The sequence below is a fragment of the Neolamprologus multifasciatus genome, chromosome 11 (assembly GCF_963576455.1).
Source record: "Neolamprologus multifasciatus chromosome 11, fNeoMul1.2, whole genome shotgun sequence".
NCBI lineage: Eukaryota > Metazoa > Chordata > Actinopteri > Cichliformes > Cichlidae > Neolamprologus > Neolamprologus multifasciatus.
The window spans coordinates 29,786,713-29,811,398 of NC_140449.1; the positions used below are offsets into that span (position 1 = coordinate 29,786,713).

Sequence of the window (24,686 nt, forward strand, 5' to 3'; positions counted from 1 at the left end):
GTATATCGCTCTCATATACTTACTAAGGCAGGCCACACAAGCTGCTGTAATTCACAGAGTAAACACAAACAGACACACGCCTACTCACGTCGATTTATGGTGTTGTGATCATCGCTTGACCTCATTGCTAAATGCAGCTTTCTGCCTGCATTTAAATGAGGCACACTATTATCAATATTGATGACAGTTCATGTCTCTGTTGACTTAATTTTCTGCTCCCACTTAAAACCATGCGGCCCAAGTCTCACTGCCAAGTGACACAGTGCATAAACTTGGGAGGGCTTGTAAGAACCCCTGTAGAGGACACATTGCCCTCAATAAATTGGCAAGGAGTGCAGGTCATCAGAGTTTGAAGTTGGTTTCGACAAATCCCTCTTCCATCCATCTGTTACTGTCTCTTTCCTCAAATATCAAACAGATGTGGAAATTAACATTTATGCATAATCTCAGCCTTGTGTACAATGTCTGGAGCTGTTAATAATTCCCACACAGACACTTGAGTCCAACTTTTATGCAAACTTCTTTTTTTAAAGAGGAAATATTCTCAGAGCTCCTTTGTCAAACACTTTATTGAGAATGATAATCTGTGATTTGAATTCTTGGAGGTGGATGAGGTTGCAACATCTTTACTTGATAAGCTGTCATTGATGGTTTTTGTTTGTTTTGTTTTTTGAGATCATTGACAGATACTGCTTGTGGTGTTATTACATCTTTCTTTGACTTTTCAGTTTTGAAATCTTGATTTCGATGGCAGCGCCCTTTGTTCGGCTACGGAGTTGTTCCTTTAATTATGCAAGACAAGTTCTTCTCTCATGCTAACAAACGCACAACAACAAATGAATCACTTTCTGTTTACCACCCAACTTTTTTCCAAAGGACGTGCTCTGTGTACATTTGAATGTTTTTAGCAGCAGGTGTTCAGATTGATAAATGCAGCAAGTCTTTGTACTATTTAAGTATCAAGCATTTGAATGGTACAACCTGGCACATGCATCTGTTTCCTTACTCTGTGTGCTTTAGTGCAGATCTGCTTGCAGGTCATGTTAACATTTTCTGATATCTGTTTAAAAGCTGCTTTTAAACAGTGAGCCTTTTGAGCCATTTGAGCCTTTGCGATAATGGCCCAGGAAATTGTCCTGGCTTTCTCGGACACTAACCCACACCTAAGCCCAACAGTGTTTGCCAGTATTGAAAAGATGCCCGATGCAGACAAGGTCCCGTTATGTGATTGATTAGAGAGTGCATTTTCATCTGTGAAAATTACTTAATAAATCTACGAGGCTCTCCAGCTTGGGTTTGTGACTTTTCTCGCACTGATTCTCAATTTCATTTTTTTACCCATTACTATTCTTTTTTTTTTACTTTACCAATACACTGCAGTCTGCATAATGAAATATTTTGTCATTGTAGCTTAACATATCCATTCTTAAGTAATATTTGTATTTATTTTCCAACTTCTGAATTGTTAAACCTTTTTACCTCTGAGACCTAAAAGGCTGACTGGGTATTGACACCACCCTGCATGGTGGGTGAGCACAGCGTGGACACCAAGAATCACAAAGAAATAGAAAGTTATGGGAGAATTCAAAAATACCAAAGATAGCTGTCACTTCGAAAAAGCCAATCATCTTCTTTGTAGCAGAATCTGGAAACATATTAGCCTTTTGTGTTGTTGCACAAATTCCCACAAGTGAGTTTCCTACACTTTCAACTCTGTGGCGGCAGACATATCTCCTCTTTACCATAATAGAAATCCATGTGAATGTTTATTTTAATCTAATATGAAATGTTGAACGTTCTTGCTGCTTCACTGTTTTCATCTTTTTTGTTTGTTTGTTTTGTGTTTTTGCCCCTTTTTATATTTTTTTTATTTGATGGTCTCCACCTTTAGTTCCTCCTGTAAAAGCATATAGTTGTATATGAGAGATGTTCACCCTGTTCATCCTTATTAAATTTCATCAGTTTCAGGCTCTCTTTGGTGGCTCATGAGGTTATGGAAAGTCTTTAAAGCCTCCTCATATTTCTTAACCATTGGTGACCGTTGCAGTTGAATGGGCTGTTTTTGCACAAAGCTCATGTGTTCAAGCCACCTTTTAGAGGTGATATTTAAATATACACAGGAGTGACCTTTTACCTTTTACTAAATTAAACAATTTGAGGACATCTCGCCATGTCAGGCTGAACAAGGAGTGTTTATTGTGTCTAAGACACGGTTGGGCAGTGAATGTTTAAGTGTCCTTCTGGTCCGGGTCCTGCAGCCTGCCTTCTCTCCTGGTTGCTTCCCTCACACGTCTGGTTTGCTCTGACTCCATCTGCCTTTTTTTTTAATGCATTTGCAGTCTTACAAATCAGTGGTTGGGCGGACACTCAATCACATCACTGCATTAGCATGAGGCATTGCATGCTAATAGGAACTAAGATGCCACCTTTAAACATTACTCTAGTCATTCTTCAGTTATGTAATTGTTGCCTTTTAATTTAGAATCTCTATAAAATGCATCTATATCCAATACGTGCTACTATATTAGAAGTCGACCATGTTATAGTGTCTGACTGTCTTAATTTTGCTACACTGAGGTGTCTCAGATGTAATATTGATAACAACAATGCACCAACTCTGTGCCTTTTCTTTTTTAGGTTGGTTAGGTGAATCTGCTGTGGGCCATGTGTTACTGGTGAGGTCTCTCCCTCTGCCAAAATGAGGCTGATGGTCGTCTTGCCTCGACCCATCCTGCCAGCCTTCCTGGCTCTCACCTTTGTCGCCTTCTTAGCTCAGCTGTCCTCAGGAGCCACGCCGTTCCCCCAAGACCTGGAACCAATCAGCATCGTGGGCAGAGAAAGTAAGTTCAAAATCTGTTGTTGCCATGGTGATCTCTGTTGCAGGAGCACATGTAAATGTAGAGCGAGGGTCACTAAGGCATATCTCGTCACTGGGGGATATAGCTTAGTGAGGTGGATGTGTTTAAGGCTATGTTTGCAGCAAGCAAATCTGTAGATGTTGATTCTGCTGCTGGAACAGCTATAATTAAATTTATTTGTTGAGCTCTGCGCTGACTTGGTGTCGAATAAGGTCACTTCGGTTTTAGTATGCATGATTAAGAAAGGTCTCAGTCAGAGTGGAGGTGCAAACTTTTAGCAAATTTGTAGAATAATTTTGATGTAAAGTGTGTAGCGCTGATTTTTTATTTTTATTGCCCATGTATCTGATTCACATTAGGAAACAGCTGGGCTATTTAGACTGTTCAACAGGCTAAACATTGTTTTGAATAATAAAACATTTATTGTATGTGGCATACAACTGGAGTGTGTAAATAATGTATGCAGTATATCATAAAAAGAACATTTTCACAATGCTCTCATGTAAAAATTCTTCTTGTTTGATTTATTTAGCTTGGTGTAAAAGTCAGCAGCCAAATTTCTCACAGTAGCTTCATTTAGCACTGACTATGAACAGTTGCAGGAAAAATGACTCAGCTGTCACTCTGTGGGTCTTTCATGTGTAAAACTACTGACTGGTGTGCAAAAACAGCACTAACAAGAAATAAACACAGCAAATATTTCTTTCCTCTCTTGGTTTAGATCAGAGTTTGGCAAACTTGTACTACAAAAAGAGCAATTTTTCAGTATTTTATGCAAAACAAAACAAAACCCATCTGTATGCATGCACAATACAGCTGTTATAATGAAAGTGACAGCTGGTTAGTTTACTGACATCATAAACATTCTTCATTTTAATTTTCATACTGAGCTTTTTTTCCTGATAAAGAGTTGGATCACCACTGATAATCAATACTTGTCCCTACCTAGGAGACAGTGACTACAATATGGATTTTATTGAGTGTTTTTTTTTTTTCTGTTTTAGTTAATATCACCTGACTTAATTAATGTCTGAATCGTCCGTGCTCTTCAGTCCCTAAAAATAATACCATAATTTAATTAATTCAAACACATAATAATGCTTTTTTTCCTGTAATCTTTCATACGAACAAAAGATTTTCATCTCTTCATAGCACAACTGTCTCAGCCATATTCCAATGACAGTCGATAGAAGCTAATAATGAATTATTACCCCGTCTCCACATGTTACCACAGCACAAGACATTAAAACTTCAGAGCTACAGCTGGAAACCAGCAAGTTTTTGATTTAAGAGACTCTTGAAGACTTCTAACACACTCAAGACACTGCTCTGTTGGACCACCTTAGGGACCCATCTGTGGCACCCAATAACTGGGAAGGTCTACAGAAGAGGTCTTGGCTGCTAAATGTAATGGCCCATAATTGATTTAAGAGGTGGCTGAGACCATGGCCCACACACTGTAATTGATCTATCTGGAAGAGAGTAACGCTACCATTAGCAGAAATAGCTGTGCTAATAGTGCTATATGTGGAGCTCCGTCCCAGGTGTAATGAGAGCAATTTGTCACTTCTAGTTCCAGCAGGTGACAGCATGGCGCAAGGTCCCTCGCAACTCTGAGACATCCATTATGAATCATCGTACTTCGTCAGGATGAAGTCTATGAAATCATACCTAAGTGACTCCTTCTTTTAGAAAGCGGACAAATAATTTTTCTTACACTTTTGTTTTTGACCGACACCGTGCTGTTTAAGTTGGGCATATTTAGGTTTTCCACAGCCAGTACAGCTCATACAGGTTATACAGAACATGAGGCTATTAATAAAATGTCTAGTCTTGTTTAGGACGCATACACTACACTACCTATTTTCATGATTGGTTTCCGGCAGCTTTTTTGCTATTCTTGGTTCTGTATGATGTCTGAAAGAGGAACTTTCTTTAATCTTAGCATCTTACACACACAACCTTTTTCCTTTGTATGTTAGAGGCAGCCGATCAAGAGATACTGTCCTTAAAAGAGGGACGTTGTTAAGGTTAACCTAAAATCTCAGTCAGTGAATGAGGTGCTGCTCCAAGGCTCTGCATGTGATAAATAAGAAACAGTTTCTCATGCAAATCAATTCCAACAGAGTTCAAGAATAAAACCCTGCAGTTGAAAAAGGGCATAAAAGGTTCCTTTTAAAAGTTCTCATTACTATGCAGTAGCAATAGATTTTAAATATTGAACTAAGTCCTAGCAGTTATGGATAACATGTCATAACTTAACGTGTGTCCTTGACAGACTGTTTCCTCTTTCTTTCATTTGTTCTTTAAAATGCAATCTTTGAAGTGCAGTTTGGGGAATACATCTCAATACAAAATTGGCTTTACAGCATATCAACTTTACCTACTCCCATTGTCCATGAAGATTAAAAGCTAACCATCAAGATGGTCAAGAAATAACATTGTCTGTGAAGGTTCTCAGTCATCCAGGTCATCGTAGTCAAAGGAGCTTGCAAAGAAAAGCGTCTGGACTTCTTTAAGTTACTTGAAGACGTTTCACCTCTCATCCGAGAAGCTTCTTCAGTTCTAAGGTCAAATGGTGGAGAGTCCCAGATATAAACCTAGTGGGAGTATCCCCCCACAGAGGGACAATAGGACCCCCTGATGATCCTCTAATCGCCTGAACCAAGGTGTGAAACTGGGTGTGGGTCCCAATCAGCCAGAGTTTCGGGTGAGTTCATTGGGAAACCTGGCCCCACCTTATCATGCGACCTACATCATGGGACCCACACCCAGTTTCACACCTTGGCTCAGGCAATTAGAGGATCATCAGGGGGTCCTTTTGTCCCTCTGTGGGGGGAAACTCCCACTAGGTTTATATCTGGGACTCTCCACCACTTGACCTTAGAACTGAAGAAGCTTCTCGGATGAGAGGTGAAACGTCTTCAAGTAACTTAACCTCTTAAGCCCCAACGCCCCCTGATACAGGGGCAAAAGGCAGGAGATCAGGTAGGCTTGGGGCTTAAGAGGTTAAAGAAGTCCAGACGCTTTTCTTTGCAAGCTTCTTTGACTCAAGAAATAACATTGTTCTTCATAATACAAGTGTTGCTGGAGCTTCAATGTAGGATTCTGGTGTAGTTCTTTGAGTACTTGGTCTTATACGTTGTACGTTCTTCTCGTTGTAGCGATCCTAAATGCCTTGAGTCATTATCCTGGGGGTTTTCTGCTAGCAATGACCTAGCCAAGCCAAACAGGGTGTGAAAGTGCTAAAGAGTAATTAGAAATCCTCATTTGCCAAGGGGGAGGATGGCAGGGCGGGCTGCTGAGCCACTGGGAGTCTCTTCACCAGACAGCACAGCAAGGTCCAGCACTCAGCCAGACATTAGGCATTTAAATCTTTAAACAGTCGATTTGAGACGAGTGGTTAAAGGAGCGTGCACGGCTCCCTGTAGAGAGACTAATTTCAGATTGTGGTGTATTTCTAGGGGGGATTGCTAATTCAGCAGCAGCCCAGGTCAGATGGGAAGCTGGAGGGCACTTAATACGGTACTTTACAGACACAGAATGCTCTGGCCTTCAGCTGAATCTTTGCTTAGTTAAAAAAGAGGAAGACAGCAGGGGAAGTATCTGATATGGAAGACAGTGTGGTGTCAGTATTGAGCCAGGCTTATTCCATTTTTGCCTGAAGGATCTTTTTTTAATCAAGTTTTTGAAAGGCATATCCATCCACTGGCTGACTGTTAGACTGTTTGTTATTTAAAGTACTGGACACAATCTCCCATTGTTTAAAATAATATTGCCCTCTGGTGAGTTCGTCTGCACTTTGAGTAAGGGAAAGAAAATGAAATTAACATGCGGAAGAGGAAGAAGGGGGAGCTGAAAATCAACCATAGTGCACCATAAAGTTTATATTAAATCACTGTTTCTTTGCACGACTTCCCTCAGTTTATCTTATTTAACATTTTATGTTTGTTTTTTGTTTAATGATTTTCCTGTTGGTGTCATTTGTTATAGAGGCACTTTACCAGGTGAAGGCATTTAATGGCATTGATAATAACACTAAAGACATTTTCACACATGAACTTTCGAAGATTTCGGGAGAATCGCGTTGGGATATTTTCCTTTCTCACACGTGTCATGCAGCAGTAAATGGTTTGCGTTGGAGTGAGTGCATCATGTCGTTTCTGTGACAGGGATGCATGCAGGAGATGGAACACGTGTCGCCCACTAGTTGGCCTACTTGCACATTCAGCACAATCCTGCATCAGACAGACCTTGCAATAAGGACCTCACAAGAGTATTTAATGTCCAACATTTGCATTTTCGCGTGCGGCTCTCCCTGATAAGTCCCAGAAAAGTTCACGGGTGCAGTGCATGCATGAAAACAGCTTAAGCTAAACTTTCGTGACCTTTGAAGCAGGTGAGACTGATTTAAATGTGACAATTAGAATGTCTATTCAGATGTTTTTGATTTGTTTCTTTGTCCTCACTTGGCACAGTCCCCAGACATGTCTGCTCAGAAATGCTTACGAGGAGCCAGGTATTTAAATCAGATTGACTTCTATGACACGACTGCCTAATTTGCAGCTTAGGATGCTATTTTTCTCCCTGATCCACCTCCACAAGTGTGCATTTGCATACAGTGTGAGCTCAGGGTTTTCAAAAAGACGACTAAATTGTAACCTTGGGTTAGTGTTTCTTAAATTGCTAATACTACTGTGCATGAAATTTTTAGCTGTCATTGTCCAGCTGCCTCCATTAATGTGAAACTGAAAAATTGCTGCTTCTTTTTTTTTCAAAGGGAAAAAAACGCCACTGACATTTGACAAAGACTGGAAATCCCCATTTTAGTTTTAAAATTTTGATTCCACGGTGAACTGTCACAGTCAGTTTCCACTTGTTTTTTTGTTTTGTTGTTCTCTTTTTTTGGAGGGGGGGATGCATATGACTGATTATACTCGAATAATTTCTTCTTCTCTTCATCTTTTTGCCCGTGCAGCCTCGTACCTCTACCCCAGCTTCCAGGGACTCATGTCAGACAATGACACTGTCCGCCTGGGTCTGGATTTCCAGCGGATGCTAAGGATCAACCACATGCTCTATATCGCTGCACGGTCAGTCACCATCACTCAGCTGCTAATTCAACATAACAAAAGATATAATATAACAATGTTTACATTGTTTACTGGAGTTGAAAATATGACTCAAAACATCTCGTGTAAAACATTGACCATTACTTCATGTATAAACATACAAATATTAGGACTATAAGGACTAGGGATATTTTCATACATGTGTTTTTTTTTACCAACCTACTGTAAAATCTGTACATTTATAAAGGGATAGTTAATAATGATCTTACACATTTATATTCATTAGCATCCATCTATAAGTCTGATACTATGTTAACATGTGCATGGTTGCACAAAGGCTTCAGTATAATAAATGCTTTTGTGAGTAATTATAATCATGTTTCTTTAACCTAAACCTTTATCCACACACTTCTTAAATAGTTTGATAAGCAGCCAAGAAGCTCTGAATAATTTATCTGATTATATAAGCAACACGTTTACCCATTTGGAGTTTGTTTTTTTTAGCCAGTAAAGCTAATTAAGCACAAGTCAGTTTATTCTTTTTCCTTTTTTGCAGCAAAAACAGGGCAAGAGGTAAATGGGCTCCTGGAAGGACACAATGAAGAAAGACAAAATTTGCAACTAATTGTCAGGGAGGGAAAATAGCCCAGCAAAACAAATCAGTGTCAACAGTGCAGATATTATATATTAAATGCATAATAAAGAACTCCACGAAGGCCAAGTGAAAGTAAAAAGTGATTAGGGGAAAAAAAACACATGGCTACAGAAACTGCTTCTTGTAATTTTGCATTCTTGTGAAAATGTAAAACTTCCAAAAGGTAAATGTTTCCAAAATGAAACTTTTAGCTCTTTGTGAACTATATCTCAGGCAGCACTTCTGCATCAGACTGCTTTCATGTTTGCAGTTTGGCAGGACCTCTGAAGTTTTTTCAAGTGCATTACACAGCCTAATTTGCACATTGCTCTGCCACTCGATGTGTTTTAGGTTAATTATCTAAACAGTACAGGGTTGCACCTCCTCTGCCCAGTTGCATTGTGCAAAGTAAGTTCTGCTATAGCGTTTGGCTCTATTTCAAAATAAAGTGCTCCCACTGCCAAGAACCCAGTCCAAAAAGTTATAGAGGTCCTATATGCACATAAACTGGCTTAATATTTTCTACAGCTGCGTGCAACAAATGCATTCCTCACTTCACAAAGTGATTCATATGGGTTTTGTCGATAGTTGGAAAACTCGTGTGATGTCCTGAAGCCAAAAAGCCAATAAACCTTGCCTGTTAATCCACCTCCCAGTCTGTGTTGCTGCACAGCTGTAATCAATTGCACTCAGAGAAAAAAGGAGAGTTTTGGAGCAGGTTTTGGTGAATTGGTTAAGTTAGATGCTTCTAAAGCTTTGCATTGGGGAAAAAAAAATCTGAAGGGTTGCAAAGAAAGATGACATCAATAATGTCGTGACTCACTCTCTTGCAGGGACCATGTGTTTGCCATCAATCTTGCAGCTTCATCTGAGCAGATAATCCCACAGCAAGTAAGTGTCTGTCTGCTATCATGATTGAAAATCTTCCAATGTGTTTACTTTATTTCGATCTTATACAAAAAAACCACCACCATAGCTATATTCTAGTTCAACATAGAACTTTTAATTGATACATGTGTTTAGGTCGATATTCATTTATTTAAGGACATTTTATTTATCTTGGATCGTGCACTTGCCATTTGCTTTTAAACCTTAACAACAGTCTGTTGATTTTTCTGAATGCAAAAACTCACTTCAGAGGTAAATTCTTTCTGTAAGACTCTGACATTTAAAGAAAGTTTGATCTCTCGATCCTTCGCGATCAATACCAATAATGTGAGTGTTATCAGGCTTACTCGACTATTTTGGTCTGCTAAAGTTGAAATAAGTTTTAGGATTCTGTGCTCATTAAACATAAGATTAACTTTAAAGTCGTTCACATAAGCGAACATGGGCTTTTACTTGCCAATAGTAATAGTCTGGATAATACATCACTGGGACAAAATAGACCTGAACCCATTTTAAGGAATGGTTTGAACCAAGGTAGAGCTCTTTGTGCAGCTTTTCCTTTCTTGTACATTTTTTGTTCTTTTTTTGAACGGTGGTGTGTTTACAGGGGGGATGGGCTGTTTTGTTTGTATCTCGTTATTTTGTTTTCTACCCTTTGCCTTTCCCTTTCATTCAAGTATTAAGCAATCTCTCTTCAGACATCTATATCCACTACAAGTGGAGCGCTGCTCTTGTTTGAAGTGCCATGTTCACTCCTATCTGAATCTCATTTGTCAAACATGATTGCACTTAAATAAAAGCCCTCCAAGGCTTGGACTTTTGTTTGGTTGTATATAAATTACTGCCAAACACGGATATTTATTCTGATAACACCTCCGTTCCACACTGAGGACATCTAAACTATTGATTTGGGTGTGGAACAAAACACAAAGAAGGGGAACCTTTGAACAAAACTATGTTAGTCGTTTTTTCTACTGGGTTATATGAGGACTTTTGTGTGTATATGATGTGCGTTTTTTCTCCCAATTCACCCGTACTGCTGCTGCCTCCAGTGTGACAGCACGAACTGAGAGGAAAATTATTAAAGACTGTATGAATACACCGCCATCACGTTCTCGCTGTCCTACGCTGTTATCCATCTGAGTTCAATTGGTGGTGTGTGACTGACTCATATCAGAAAATGGTGGGTCCCCCATCATCGTAGATCCATTCCTTCATGGCGGCTAATTTTTAAACTAGCTCTTCATTTTTCACACCGGGCGCTCATTCGCATTCTCCCCTTCGCCAGTCTCCCCGGTCCTGGGTGGCCAAAAGTAATTATTAGTAAACCGAATCGAGCGTGGACAAGGTAAAACCTATTACCATAAATGCTGAGTCCTACTGAATCATTTTGGACCTTCACAAAATCACCTCAGAGGTCTTCCAAACAAAGGTGTTTTTCTACAGCAAAGTGTTGGCTGTAAAATCAGTGTGCCATGTACTGATTACAAAGTGATGGATTTGGTGTCAAAATTTGACTCATAATCTTGGGTTTTATATAAAATGTGTTAGACCAAAGATGTACACCCTTGTGCACCAGGGACATCTCACCTTTAGAGTAAGGTTGGCAGTGTAGCTTTCCTACAGACAAAATAATTTAAATAAAAGACCAAAAGCAGGAATGAATGACTCCTACCGTAACTTGGATTGTCTGTTTAACACAAATCTGTGACTTGTGCTTTATTTTATTTTATTTTAATCTAAACTATCATGCATTATCCTGCTGCTTGAACTCTCATCCTGTCACGCGGGAACAGGGAGGACTCGGCGCAGACTGAAATCACAGAAAACTGAATTTTATTTACACACTCCCGGTGCACTATATACAGGTGAAGGGGGCCAAGGTTCCCAGGGGTACAGGGAAGAATCAGGAAAAGTGTCCTCTCTTGCTCCGCTCCACACGAACAGAAGAATGCACTTGGCAAGGTCCTTTCCTCACACACGCCACTCTCACTGCGGCACTCACGGACAGGCTTCGGTGTCCAAACTTCCAAACCGAGCACGAAGAATCTGTATACAGAGATCAGGAATTAACACGGAGAACTTTCACGAAGAAAGCACAAAACCGGCTTAGGCTAAAGCAGCACTGACGAGCGTTACTCAATAGTCCAGCGGCGAGGTGCTCTCAGTCACTGCCTTAAGTAGCGAGAGCAAACAAGTAGTTTGAAGTACGCGCACTACGCGTACTACGGACGTTGCGTACTATAAGTACGAAAAGTGCGGAAGTGAGAGCTTGTGAAATGGGACGGTCTAGCCTTCGTCACGCTGTTCAGGTTGCCTAGCAACCAAGATACTAACCGCGAGAAACGTTACATACAGCTTTGTTTGACAGAAATGAAGGAGAAAAAATGTTTTGTTGGTCAATCATTTTTGTCATGACATCACTTTGATCAGTTGAGTATCTGAGGCTGAGACCACGGGACTGTTAAACATGATTGTTGGGCTTCATTTCTGTACTGAACAGTCATTTCAAGATTAGCTAGTAAATAACAATTAGCTAATGTTGTTCATGAGACTAAAATCATCTCACTGTGGTAATGTGGCCAACAGCAATGTTTTAATGTTCTTCGTTATTAAACATTCGCACATAAATAAGTGACGTCATATTCAGTACTTACTTTTGACAGTTCACTCTTCGGCCGCTCCCTTCTGCCGTATTTTGCGGCAAAATTATCCACACCCACTGCTGCACTATGAATTGTGGGATATATGGGACCACGAAGCGCGCACCGGACCATGCTTGATATTTGGGGAAATCGACGGCGCATTTGGAGTATGCGTTTGAAGTACACTTCGAATTGGGACAGCCATCGGCGCGTGGCGGTGATGTAATCACACTTAAAATGCGTACTTCAAGCGTGCAGACCCTGAATTGGGACACAGCTAAGGTGAGGAGCCACAGGTGATTGCTTGCAGTTGGTGAAGGCCAGGGGCGGGAGCCCACAATGAGCTCCGCCCAGGCAGCAAGTAGAGAGAGACAAAAGCAACATGCATGTAGCCACACAGGGCCAGCCGGGCAGGCAGGGGGACCATGACACATCCATAGAAATTGTGTGATGACTATTTTTCATCCAGTGTGCTCAAGCCAAGTGAAAAAAACAGGGTTTAAAATCCAGAAATGTAAGAGAAGTACTGAGATATGTTTTAATTCTATTTTTTGACAATGAGAAAAATACATATGAATAGTAACCTTAATCTTTTATTCATTCATTATCATGTTTATCTGAGAAAGTGGAAATGAAATAATACTAACTTTGTAGATGTACCCTTAACAATTAAAATGCAAATCTATTCTTCATAAGTTTTGCTATACTGAAAGCTGTCCGAGAAAATTGAGAGGTAGCCACAAGAAATGGAGAACAAGGTGCCTGTGGGATGAATTGTGCTTCAGGGACTTGTGGTCCAGCAGAAGTGAAACCTCAGCTTCAGTAAAGATTCAAGATGCATTTTAAACCGGTGTTGCTTTCTGTGCAGCTTTAGCAAAGACATAAAAATTATGCACAGCACTGTACAGTATTACTTTAACCAAGTATGGCACTGGATTTGTGGCAAATATTTTCTTTTGGTGGGGACACATTTACCTAAAGCTCATTTCACTCAAAAATGTATATTATTATGTGGCAACGACGAGAACTCTTGGTCTGGATATCGACCGACTGCACAGAAATATTGAATACTTCAATATTGGCAGCCTTCCACTCAAGCTAGCCAATTTGTTCCCAGACAGCCAATTGAGCCATGCAGCTCTTATCTGCTCACATGCTATTGAGAAATGAGTTTAAATAATTCCAAGTATTTAGCTTGGTATTGACAAGTTCTGAGAAAGTTTGGCCACTAAATTAGTCAGCAGTTGATGGGGGAACATTAATCCTTCAGCTGGCAGAGCTTGTTAACAAGCTGATGGATCTTTTTCAATAAAAGCCTGCTGAACGACTAGCACGGCTACAAAAAGTGTATTTTGTCGTGTCTACAAAATAAGGACAGGGCTTTTGGCCAGCAGGTTAATGAAGCTAATTGACTCCTCCTTATATAGACAGTGAAGTGTTGCGAGCAGCGCTTTGTGTTTTGTTTCACTCGTGTGTGCATTTTCACAGAGATTTTTATCACTGAGGCACCACAATGCTTAACTGCCCACTGATGAGCTGCTCGAGCCGCAGCAGGCATCGCTGATATTTCTCTGTTTGCTTGTTTTACTCCACAACAGTTTATTGAAATTAATGAGATTTTCATCACAGCTGTCTCGTAATAGCACTTGAACGATTGGGAGCAACAAAAGCTGGGATGGTGAGAAGCAGCTTGTCTTTGAGCTGACAGTTGGCTCTCTGTTCATTTTTCAGAAACTGACTTGGAAGACGAAGGATGTGGAGAAATGCACTGTGAGAGGGAAAAACAGCGTGAGTATAATCTTCCAGACACATACACATTCTCATCTCGTTCTGTTTTCGGTCTTGGGTTTCACTTCTTAGGTCTTCTGTATTTGCCTCTGCCTTCATTTCCTGAACAAGAGAAGTTTTCTAATGAGCAAAAGTAGTGTGCAGGTAGCTTATCAGAAATGCAGCCATCAGGAGAGACATACTTGAGTTTTTTGGCGTCACATTTTTCTCTCCAGAGCAACGGTGAAACCACAAGAATCGCCCTGGGGATTACGATAATGACTGTGAAAACGCAGAAAACTGTTAACCTGCTACAACTCCTTCTTTGATTGTGTTTTTGCCGTGCCAGGACCCACAACGGACCGGCTTTATGATGTGCAATAATGTCCAGGTCTTTTTCTCCTGACAGGATGAATGTTACAACTACATTAAAGTTCTGGTACCACGCAACGATGAGACGTTGTTCGCCTGCGGCACCAACGCTTTCAATCCCACCTGCCGTAACTATAAGGTAGGAAACCGTACTCCCGTGTGCCGCCGTCTGGCCTCAATTACAGATAAGAGATCATATTACAGCTTTTATGAGGTTCTCTGTCCTTGTATATTTTGTCAGCTGGATGCTGTTGTTTGATTTGCTAATGGAAATGACAAAGTTTAAGCTAAACTCATGCCACATTAACACCTCACGGGCTTCGTGTGCAAGTCATCAGGATGAATTCAAATTTTATTTGTCACATACACAGTACGATATGCAGTGAAATGCTTAGACAACTGCTCGTGACCTAAAATAAAAGACTATGAATAGGACAGGAAATAAATAGGGTAAATTTAACTAGGAAATAATAAAATAAGATATAAAAATTAAAGTTAAAAATAAAATAACTGTACAACAAAATACACAATACAGGAAATAAATATGAAAATTAAAATAAAGGGTAAATTTAACTAGGAAAGAATAAACAAAAATATAAAAATTAAAGTTAAAAATAAAATAACTGTACAACAAAATACACAATACAGGAAATAAATATGAAAATTAAAATAAAGGGTAAATTTAACTAGGAAATAATAAAATAAGATATAAAAATTAAAGTTAAAAATAAAATAACTGTACAACAAAATACACAATACAGGAAATAAATATGAAAATTAAAATAAAGGGTAAATTTAACTAGGAAAGAATAAACAAAAATATAAAAATTAAAGTTAAAAATAAAATAACTGTACAACAAAGTACACAAAATATGCAATATAGAAAATATATAAGAATATATGAAGAAATATAGAACAGTAAGAGCAGCTGTACGAGTAATAAGGGGCCACATGCATCACAAGCACTACAACATATTGAAGTAAGATGGCAGAACTTGAGTGATTGAGTGGTGGTGCTTGAAATCCTCTATTGACATTTGTGATAAAACATCTCATAGGTTTGATATTTGTTTTTATGAAATAGAAAAACATGTCATGCACACTTATGGAGAACATGCCCTTAAGGTTGGGTAATAAATAAATAGCTGGCCAGGGTGTCTTAGACAATAACACCTTACAGCAGCTGCACCAGAGATAATTACAATGTTTCATCATAATATAATAGAGCAGTTTGAACAATTGAACTCTACAGCATGCATACATTAATTTACTATTAAGAAAACTGGTCACATAGATGAATTGCGTAAAGTGGATTAAAATAAAGGTCAGGCCTGATTATTGTAAATAACAAGCTGATGCAGAACATCTGTAATAGTCAGCTAGAGCTCGAACAATAGATTAAAAAAAATGTTAGCAGCACTTGGGGAAAAAAGACATCTACTGTGATGTAACACCCACAAACACTGGCACAAAGAGAGGTCATTCCAGGTTGAATGCAGCATTCGTCAGCTTTAAAAGAAGTCTGGCAGTCAGCACTTCAGCGATAATACAACAAACAGCTGTGAGCTTAAGCTACAGGCACGCCTAAAAAGATAACTGGAAAAACTGATTTAAGACATCAGCAGAGGCAGAGTGAACACGCAGGCTGAATGCAGACAAAATAAAGAACCAACTCTTAGATGTTGAAATAAACACACACAAATATGGAGCCCAAACGTTTAAATATTAGCAGAGTATCTGTACTTAAATATTACTGCAATGTATTCCCATATTTGTGTGTTACATAGACTTCAAAGTTTGATGTTGATAGAACAACGTGTTGGTAAAACACGAAGAGCAGACTGTTGACTGAACACAAAGTATGCTGATGGTGGCTTGATTCATACCTCTTAGACAGCAAAGCTGAATGAGTGGGAAGTGGGAATATCAGGGACCATAATGGCACAAAGTTTGAGGCAAATCCATGCTAGTACACGAGGCTCTCAGATGCACCTAGCCTCCCTGGTTACCCCTCCACTTTAGAGATAAATAACAGTGTTTCTAGCCAGCTGAAAGCACTATATTTTAGCAGGAGCACAGGTACAATTTGTGTACGGACAATGTGAGTGTAAGTCTTCCGCAGTTTGAGGACTATTGAAAAAGCTGACAGGAAGCAGTGGAAGCTCTGAGGTGACATCACAGCTCTGGACTGGGATTCACAGCAGGCTATTAGAAGAGGGGGGAGTAGACGTCCCACAGCACCGACTGTAAATCTAAGGGTGTGGGGGAGTCTGCAAACCAAAGAGGAGTTGAATAACTCTAGACAGTTTTCTTCTTCTCCCCAGTGCGCTAACCCACAAAGTAACTCCTGGGGTTTCCAACAGTCCACAACATTAGAAATTAATTAGAATTAAATATTTTCAAAATAAGGGATTATTTTGAAGAAGCATAATGGATCTGAGAGCAAAGTAAAAACGTTTTCTGATGGCTCCTTGTTTCCTGGTGGATGCATACTAAGACGTGTAATTAATAATATTTAACCAAGTGCAGTGCATAAAGATAGCTGTTTAATTTCTTACACTTTTGTAAAACAGAAAATAATCTGCCAGATGTTTAAAATGAGTGTTGGCCTCACTGCAGCATGATTATGTCTAGTTTTGGGAAATCGGAAGTCATTCTATTGAACAATGCTCAGTCTTGTCTCGAGGCTTATAGACGCAGGATCTCCACAGGCTGATGTTTGCTTCCAGGATCAAATCCTGTCTCAGTCATGTCCTGAAGGTCCTGTAGAGAAGTTGATATAAAATGTTTAGAGAACTGCGTAGCGACCTACATTCACACATTATCGTCGTCTCCCTGCCACAGACTCAATTTTGGTAAAAAGAGCAGCTTTACATTTTTACTAAAACACATCCACACGTTCGTTCTCTTTGCAGCCCCCAACACCCTTTTTCTTTTCTGACAAGAGATGAGTATCCACACAGCTGGGGAGAGAGGGAGGAAGTGTAAATCATATCAAGGAACCTGTCTCTGGGAATCCACGAAAAATCTGTGGAAGACAGTAGGGGATTGGGTCAGAGGCGTGTGTGTGTTGTTCAAAGAAACGAATGGATGCCCAGCCATGCACTGGCAGCTTGACTGACCAGGCTGCTGAGACAGCTGGTGTGTAGACAACAGCGAGGCTGTCTTCAGCATGCGGTTACGATACAACTAAACCTTGAAGCATCAAATCCGTCTGTCTTCATGTGCCCACTGGGGTAACGACCCTACAGTCGCTGCACAACTTTGCTGAATCCTAATTTCTCTCTGATGTTCTCTCTGAAATATGTTTGGGGGATTAACAAACTGCTGTGAGGAGAAGTTGGCTGAATACTGGTGATTTGTATTCAGATGTAAACAGAATTAATTCTCGCTTAAAGAGCACCAATCTTCTGATGATTACTGATTGGGAACTGAATGGGACTAACCATGTTTGTTTTGTTTTCTTTGTTCAAAGTCCTCCTGATTGTTTTAATGTTTTCTTCTCATTAGTTACACCATTTAGTAACATCAGAATAACTTTCTTGATGAATTTTCGGGGTTCAAAGTTTCTTAGAGGTTGAAAGCTTCCATGGATGCGAGATTCGGAGTCTATTTTGGAGAATTAACTTACTTCGTAAGTAATGAACAAATACTGTGGAATGCACCCAGTTCCTTGCAAACATTCCCAGTGTTGAAAAAATACCCCAAAATTGCTTCTTTTTTTAAAAAAAAAATCATTTTTGTTGCCACATTTCAAGGAAAAGGTCCAATAAGCATTAGAAGTTAGTTTTATCTTTACTGCCTTACCAGTCTTACGTTAAAATGTTTAACCATGTTTGTTTATTTAAAGATTTTTTTTGAGAGGCATGTTTTTAATTAGCCTTTTCCTGTTTTTCTGCCTTCTCTGATTCGTTAAGCTGTAAAACACATTAACAGCACTTTATCTTTACTGCTGTTACCTTCACTTGTGCAACTCTTCACCTGTATTTTTGTGAAAAGCACTATTTACCAAATCTAACCAAAGTTCACCTTTTAATGCTGAACAAGAGGCACATACAAAAAAACCGAACTACTGCAGTGTGATTCTTTTTATTACTGCAACAGAAGCACAAAATAAAAATCTCAGTCAAAGCACTTGAAGCTACACCAAAGTGATATTTGGGGCAGAGCTGTTGTGCTGGATTACATCAGCTTCAGGAGTGTAGTGTAGCATAAACACATACTCTGTTAAGAAACTGAAGTGTTTTGTACAAATCCCTTGAGACATTTATGCACAATTTAGAAGGTAAAAGTCTATTGTAAGGTTTTGTCTTGCTTATTTTCTCCTCTACTGCGTGATCTTATTTCCAAATGTACAGGGAGCAGGCAGCCATTAACCCACCAGAAATGTGAAGTAGCTTTTTACAGCTAAACTGGTGTGAACAAGCTCAGTCACAGGGTGCTGTTGCACCACAGTTAGCTGTGTGGCTGCGCTGGAGAATGGACCCATTTCCAGTCTTGCGTATTGCCACAAAAGCAAAGTCCGTAAAGAGTAGATACCAACCAATGTTCCCTTAACTTCACCTCATCGCGGCCTGGAACAGCAGCCTAACTCTAACTTAACCCTAAGCTTACAAAACATATCCGTACCCGACAGTGTGAACGTGAAGTGGTCTTGTCATGTGTTATAGTCTCTTGGAAAACAGCACCTGCTGGGGAAAGTGGTTTACCCTTTAAGTGCAGGAGAAAAACACACTGGCTTGTATTTTTTAAAAACAACCTCTCGTGGGGAACACTTAGCTCGGGACGCACTGAAACTTGTTTTGGTGAAACATTTGCACACAGGGAGGTGGGTGCTGTCATGAAATGGCTAATGCCTATCAATAGAGAAAAACATCAAAACTGTAAAAGACATTCACAGTCCAGGCTGCCTGAAAGAGCATTGTTTTTCTAATATTCTGAATATTGTAACGTGCAAATATAGGTTTAGATACAAGTTCTTCCCTTTAAAAAATGCAATATATTTCTCCTAAATGCAGAGCATGTGTCTTGTACTGCTCTTGTTATAGTTGCGAAACTGTTAGGTTATCATGTCTACTCTACAGTCATGATCTCTCTATTTAGTTTTGTAGAAAGGACCGAGCTTGACAATCATCTCACAGAATAACAATAGAACAGCAATTACACAAAGCTATGTGTCGAACAAGCTTGAAAAATCCAGGCCAACGTGTTTATGGATTGTTAACGTGGTGTATGTGTGTCAGTCACCTTGTTGACGCAGAGGGCGGCGAAGTCGCTCTGCTGGGTTTCTCTTGTTGTTGTGTTTGAGGCTCGCAACCTTGTTAACAGCAGGGGCTGGAAAAATAGCAGCTTTAATATCTGTGCCTGAGAGATAAACTGGCCTCTCTGCTTTCACACATCTTTTATGGAAATGACCTGTATACAACACACCGAATAAAACTAATCTTTATGATGCATGTGTTGCCTTTCATTATTACACATTGATTTGGTACACCTCCTTTGTGTCCAACTGCAATTCTCACTGCATTAAAGACTTTTGGTGTTTGAGGTTGATTGATTTTTTTTTTTTTTTTTTTTGTCGGAGCAGAAACAACCTCGTGGGTTTATAAGTGTAAACAGCGGTGTTGTTTTCTTGTTTACAACTGTCACTCTGTGTTTTATAGCCCATTCTTCTGTTAGCTTTGAAGCTTTGTATACAGCCTTGTAAAGCTGCTTCCTTTCTGTCCTAGATGTCGACACTGGAGCAGGAAGGGGAGGAGGTGGTGGGACAGGCTCGATGTCCCTTCGAGTCCCGCCAGTCCAATGTCGGCCTTTTCGCAGGTAAGTAGTGACCCAGATGATGTTCAAACTTGAAATCTCACAGGTTCAGGTTTCTCACTGCTGATGATCTGTGCTGTGACATTTTTATTATATAGGTCAGGCTTGGAGTAATGTTTTTTTCCTCTTTTTAATCAAACTAGCGTTTATTAAATGAACTTGAAGTCGGGTAAAACGATGTTCGTGGTGGACTATATTCAGATGAAGTCACATATATTTTGCCTGTTTTGTTTTTTATATTAACCTTGTGAAAAGATGTTATAAATGTATTAGGAGGTGGAACAATAGGAAAATGACGTTCATCTTTCAGAAACAGAAGAGGATGGTTTGCTAAAAGCAAGTAGCTGTTATATATAAAGGACCATTTCTAATCAATAGGCTTAAACGTGTAACTGCACTTGGTGTTCTGTCTCTGACGTGGTAATTGGATACTAAGATAATAATATATAATCTGCTAAACTGCATGTTAACTTCAATTAGTGCCTCATTGCAAGTGTGTCTCAGTAAGAGTCTGAGCTAAAAGCCTGAAATGTCGATATAATTGAGTATCTTGGCATAAATCATCAGATGGTATAATCTGAAGTTTCCCCTTCACAGATCCCGGTTTGTGGTTAGATTTACTGCTTTATGAACATAGCAGTGAAGCGAGTTGATACATTGTGAACCCATCAGGGTCAAGTTCAGGGAAGAGAGAGCCAAACGTACACTCAATCCTGCCAGGTTTCCACTGACATTTATGCAAAGTTCACACAGGCTGTTATTAAAGCTCGCGTAGTCTCCTACAACTGCTCTCCTTAGCCTCCTTTTAAAGAGGAATAAAAGTCACCTGTGACCAAAATAGACACTTAAGAGAAGTGGGTTAGTGGGAATTGCGATCCTTGATTGTAGTTCTCAATAACTTTTTTTCCTTTTTCTCAGGTGGTGATTTCTACTCTGCCACCATGACTGACTTCTTGGCAAGTGACGCAGTTATTTACAGAAGTTTGGGTGAAAGCAGCCCTGTGCTGCGTACAGTGAAGTATGACTCCAAATGGCTGCGAGGTGAGAAGCCAATGCGATAAGGTGTAATGTAATGGCATATCAAATGCAGCTGTGGCTCTGTAATGCGGTTGGTGGTAGGTTAAGGAAATGGAAGATTTTCTGATATGGCGTGGGATCTGAGACCTTGTTTTGTTTCAGATTACATCCTAAATGTGTAAACTGCTAAAATTCACCGAGCTTTGAGGTCTAATGCAGGGCTTATCAAATCTTGTACAAACATTTACATGGTTGACATCTGTAGGTAGCACTGACCTTTAAATTGAACCTTTATTTTGGAAGTAGCTTTCTTCGTGTCCAGGTTTATGTTTTTCCACACTTTTGAGCCGTTACAAATAATTAATAAACATCGGTTTTAGGGATGCAACGATACCAATTTTTTCAAACCGATACGATACCGATACTTGGATCTGAGTACTTGCCGATACAGAGTACAAAAACCGATACTTCTACCACACACACACACACACACAAATACAATGAATTGGAAGACGTGTTTTATTTTATTCTCTGCCGATAAAAAAGAAAATCTTAATAAAAATGACCACAAAAAAATTTCAAGTGAAAAATAAGCTCTTCTGTTAAATTATTGCAGAGTCTCCACATTGTAATTTTACAAAATATCACTGAACTATTGGCACTGTCTCGAGCTTTCGGAATAATAAATAAACACTTCTGTTTGGAATAAAATAAATACAAATTAGGTTTGAGAATAAAATAAACTTTTAAATTGTTGCAGAGTGTCCATATTGTAAACAAACAAACAAAATAACTTAAGTATTCGGCATTGACGAACAAACTCCTCATCTGCCCGTGGATCATCAGTCCACTGTGCCGTTAAACCAAGAACTGACATCACGCACACACTGCTTGTCTTTACCTCTTCAGAAAGTTTTGGCACCATTATCTCCCTGATTTTCCACTGCCGGCATCGGCTGGTCATCCAGAGTGATAAAATGAGTCGAGCCTCTGTTATTTTAACTGCCCGTGGATTTTCTCTTGACATTTTTCATCGCTTTTCCAAAACCTGAGTTAAAGTTGGCTGTTCCGGTCCACACTGCTGACATTTTGTTTAGCCTAGCTAGAGCAGCCTCCAGTTTCTCTTTTTTATCTGGAGCCGCCAGTCTCACTCGCCTAACCCTGTGCCTGTTTAGCACAGGATGTCCCCCTAGTGGCCAATCTAAAAAACTACAACAGAAATGACAAGCCACCCTCTGATTAATGAAATAAGTTAGTATCGGTTCATGGTATCGGTTAACTTTTACGAGTATGAGTACACACACATTTTACAGTATCGGCACCAATACCCGATACCAGTATCGGTATCGGTGCATCCCTAATCGGTTTCATTTGTCAGAATCTCCCCTTTAGTTTTTATTGGCACTGGTACCAACAAATATTTTGTCACTTAATGAGGGTATTTTTCACTTCCTTGCAGATGTGAGTAGCCTCATCCAGTGAAGTGAAAAAGATGGCTAGAGTATCTTGACTTGTTATGTGTCACTTTCTTTATGCATTTAATTTCATCTGATTTCAAAAGGGAGGAAAGAGACAATCGCTTTTCCTCATCTGGGAGGAAAACAGAGCCAAATCAACCTTCCAGTAATAAGAATGTTTGATTGTTATCATCACAATAATTGCTAATTAATTTGGCGTTAATTGTTTTAGCTATATTATCTTTATGTGCAATAGATTAATTATTTTATCCTCGTTAACAGCGCTGAGCGAGTGGGGTCGTTTCAGTAAGCAATTGCTCGTGACAAGATAGAAATGGCAAAGTAAGCTGTATTCGGAGTTGTAGAAAGTGCTGTTGCAGAATGTTTTAAGTTATCTTTAGTTCACTACTGATGCAGGACTATCTCTGCTATTTCACCCGAATAAGGATCTGTTATTGGAAGAATTGGAAGGATATTTTTCTCTGCTAAAATTTGGATTTTCCATTTTAGAGCTCAGGCATTTCACATTTATCTACGATTTATTGAACATCTGTGTTTACCAGCTCCACGTCCAGCCTGTCATACTGGAAATAAGTCATCATTACCATTTTTTTTCCTTGTCCTCTACAGAGCCCCATTTCCTCCATGCCATCGAGTATGGGAACTACGTGTACTTCTTCTTCAGCGAGATCGCAGTGGAGTACACCACTCTTGGAAAGGTGAGGTACTCATTTCAGAGCAGACACTCCACAAATTTGTGTTGTGTGCTTGTTGTAGTTTCTGCTCGAAGTCAACATGCAGAGCACATTCCCGACTGCTGTTCAGTATTCTGTGTCGGCTGCGTCTGAGTGTGATGATTATAAATGATTTCCACTCCTGTCCCCTCAGGTGGTTTTCTCAAGGGTTGCACGTGTTTGTAAGAACGACAATGGGGGCTCCCCGAGGGTGCTGGAACGTTACTGGACATCATTTCTTAAAGCTCGGCTGAACTGTTCTGTTCCTGGTGATTCTTTTTTCTACTTTGATGTTCTCCAGTCTCTCACCAATGTACTGCAGATTAACCACCGGCCGACTGTGCTCGGAGTCTTCACCACACAGGCAAATAGGTTGGCATTTTTTCATGTTTTTTTTCAAGGTAAAGATGAAATTGAAATGTTCGTGTTATAGTTAGTTAGTAGTTAGTGTGATAATCTCTCTCAAGTCGTGTTTGTTTAATCCTCTTTTATGTGATCTGCAAATTTGACCTGTTAACAATGAAATGTTACAGGATTCGATAAACAAAAACATCTTCGCAAAAGTTAATCCAGAAAATGTTTGTTTTCTTCGATGTAACTTGTAAGGTACTACATGAGTGGCATCTCAAATGCTGTAACTAGTCATCTTTTTTTCACTTTTCTGCGTCTTCTGAAACGTCGCTGAGCCAAACTAGCAATTTACACTATTCTGATGCACTTTTTGGCTTTCAGTGAATGTCATTGACAAACAGGAAGCAGTTCCTATCATGCTCTGCAGGTCTAAACTCTTACAGACATCACCCTGCAGAGTTTTATGTGGCAGACACAAATTTTCAAATCAGTCTGATCGGGTATTAAACTGAGTTTAAGCAGCCAACTCTTTCTAATTGAGAATAGATCAGTTATATGCAGTGTTGGGGAGTAACGGAATACATGTACCGCCGTTACGTATTTAAAATACAAAATATGAGTAACTATATTCCGTTACAGTTACCGTTTAAAAAGGTGGTATTTAGAATACAGTTACTTTGTTGAAATAAATGGATTACACGGCGGTACTTCCCTGTTTCATATTGTGGCGGGTCAGGACTGTTTGGGTTTTGTTTGACAGCTACGTTCTGTTGTTCCAGGCGGCAGCGTTACAGTTGCCATGGTTACAGGGTTACGCTCTCTCTCTCTGCGTGTTTCCTGGGTGAGAGAGTGCCTGTTGTTGTTGTGCTAAGCTAATAGGCAGAATGCTACCGATATAGCTCTAAAGAATATAGCATCATAGGCAGTGTAGTCCGTGCTGCAGGGAGAATGGACTGCTGTACCCGTTATGTGTCTGTGAGCGAGGGAGGGAGAAAAAGGAAAAGTACGAGCTGTCATCGAGGAAAAACGGGAGCTGGAAGCATGTAAATATAATAATAACCACTGACGAGCCCC

At 39.7% G+C, this 24,686-nt stretch overlaps 1 protein-coding gene across 5 annotated transcripts in view; it reads left to right on the forward strand.

The window, feature by feature from the left end:
* Positions 1-24,686, forward strand: part of sema6cb (semaphorin 6Cb) — a 164,564-nt gene that overhangs the window by 92,340 nt on the left and 47,538 nt on the right. For all 5 annotated transcript variants that reach the window (XM_085176842.1, XM_085176841.1, XM_085176844.1 and 2 more), the window contains 9 exons: positions 2,638-2,840; positions 7,837-7,951; positions 9,398-9,455; positions 13,829-13,885; positions 14,274-14,375; positions 19,966-20,056; positions 20,972-21,094; positions 23,158-23,246; positions 23,416-23,633. In XM_085176842.1, coding sequence (XP_085032968.1) covers positions 2,699-2,840; positions 7,837-7,951; positions 9,398-9,455; positions 13,829-13,885; positions 14,274-14,375; positions 19,966-20,056; positions 20,972-21,094; positions 23,158-23,246; positions 23,416-23,633 — 995 coding nt within the window. In that variant the 5' untranslated portion in view covers positions 2,638-2,698. The remainder of the gene's footprint in view (positions 1-2,637; positions 2,841-7,836; positions 7,952-9,397; positions 9,456-13,828; positions 13,886-14,273; positions 14,376-19,965; positions 20,057-20,971; positions 21,095-23,157; positions 23,247-23,415; positions 23,634-24,686) is intronic.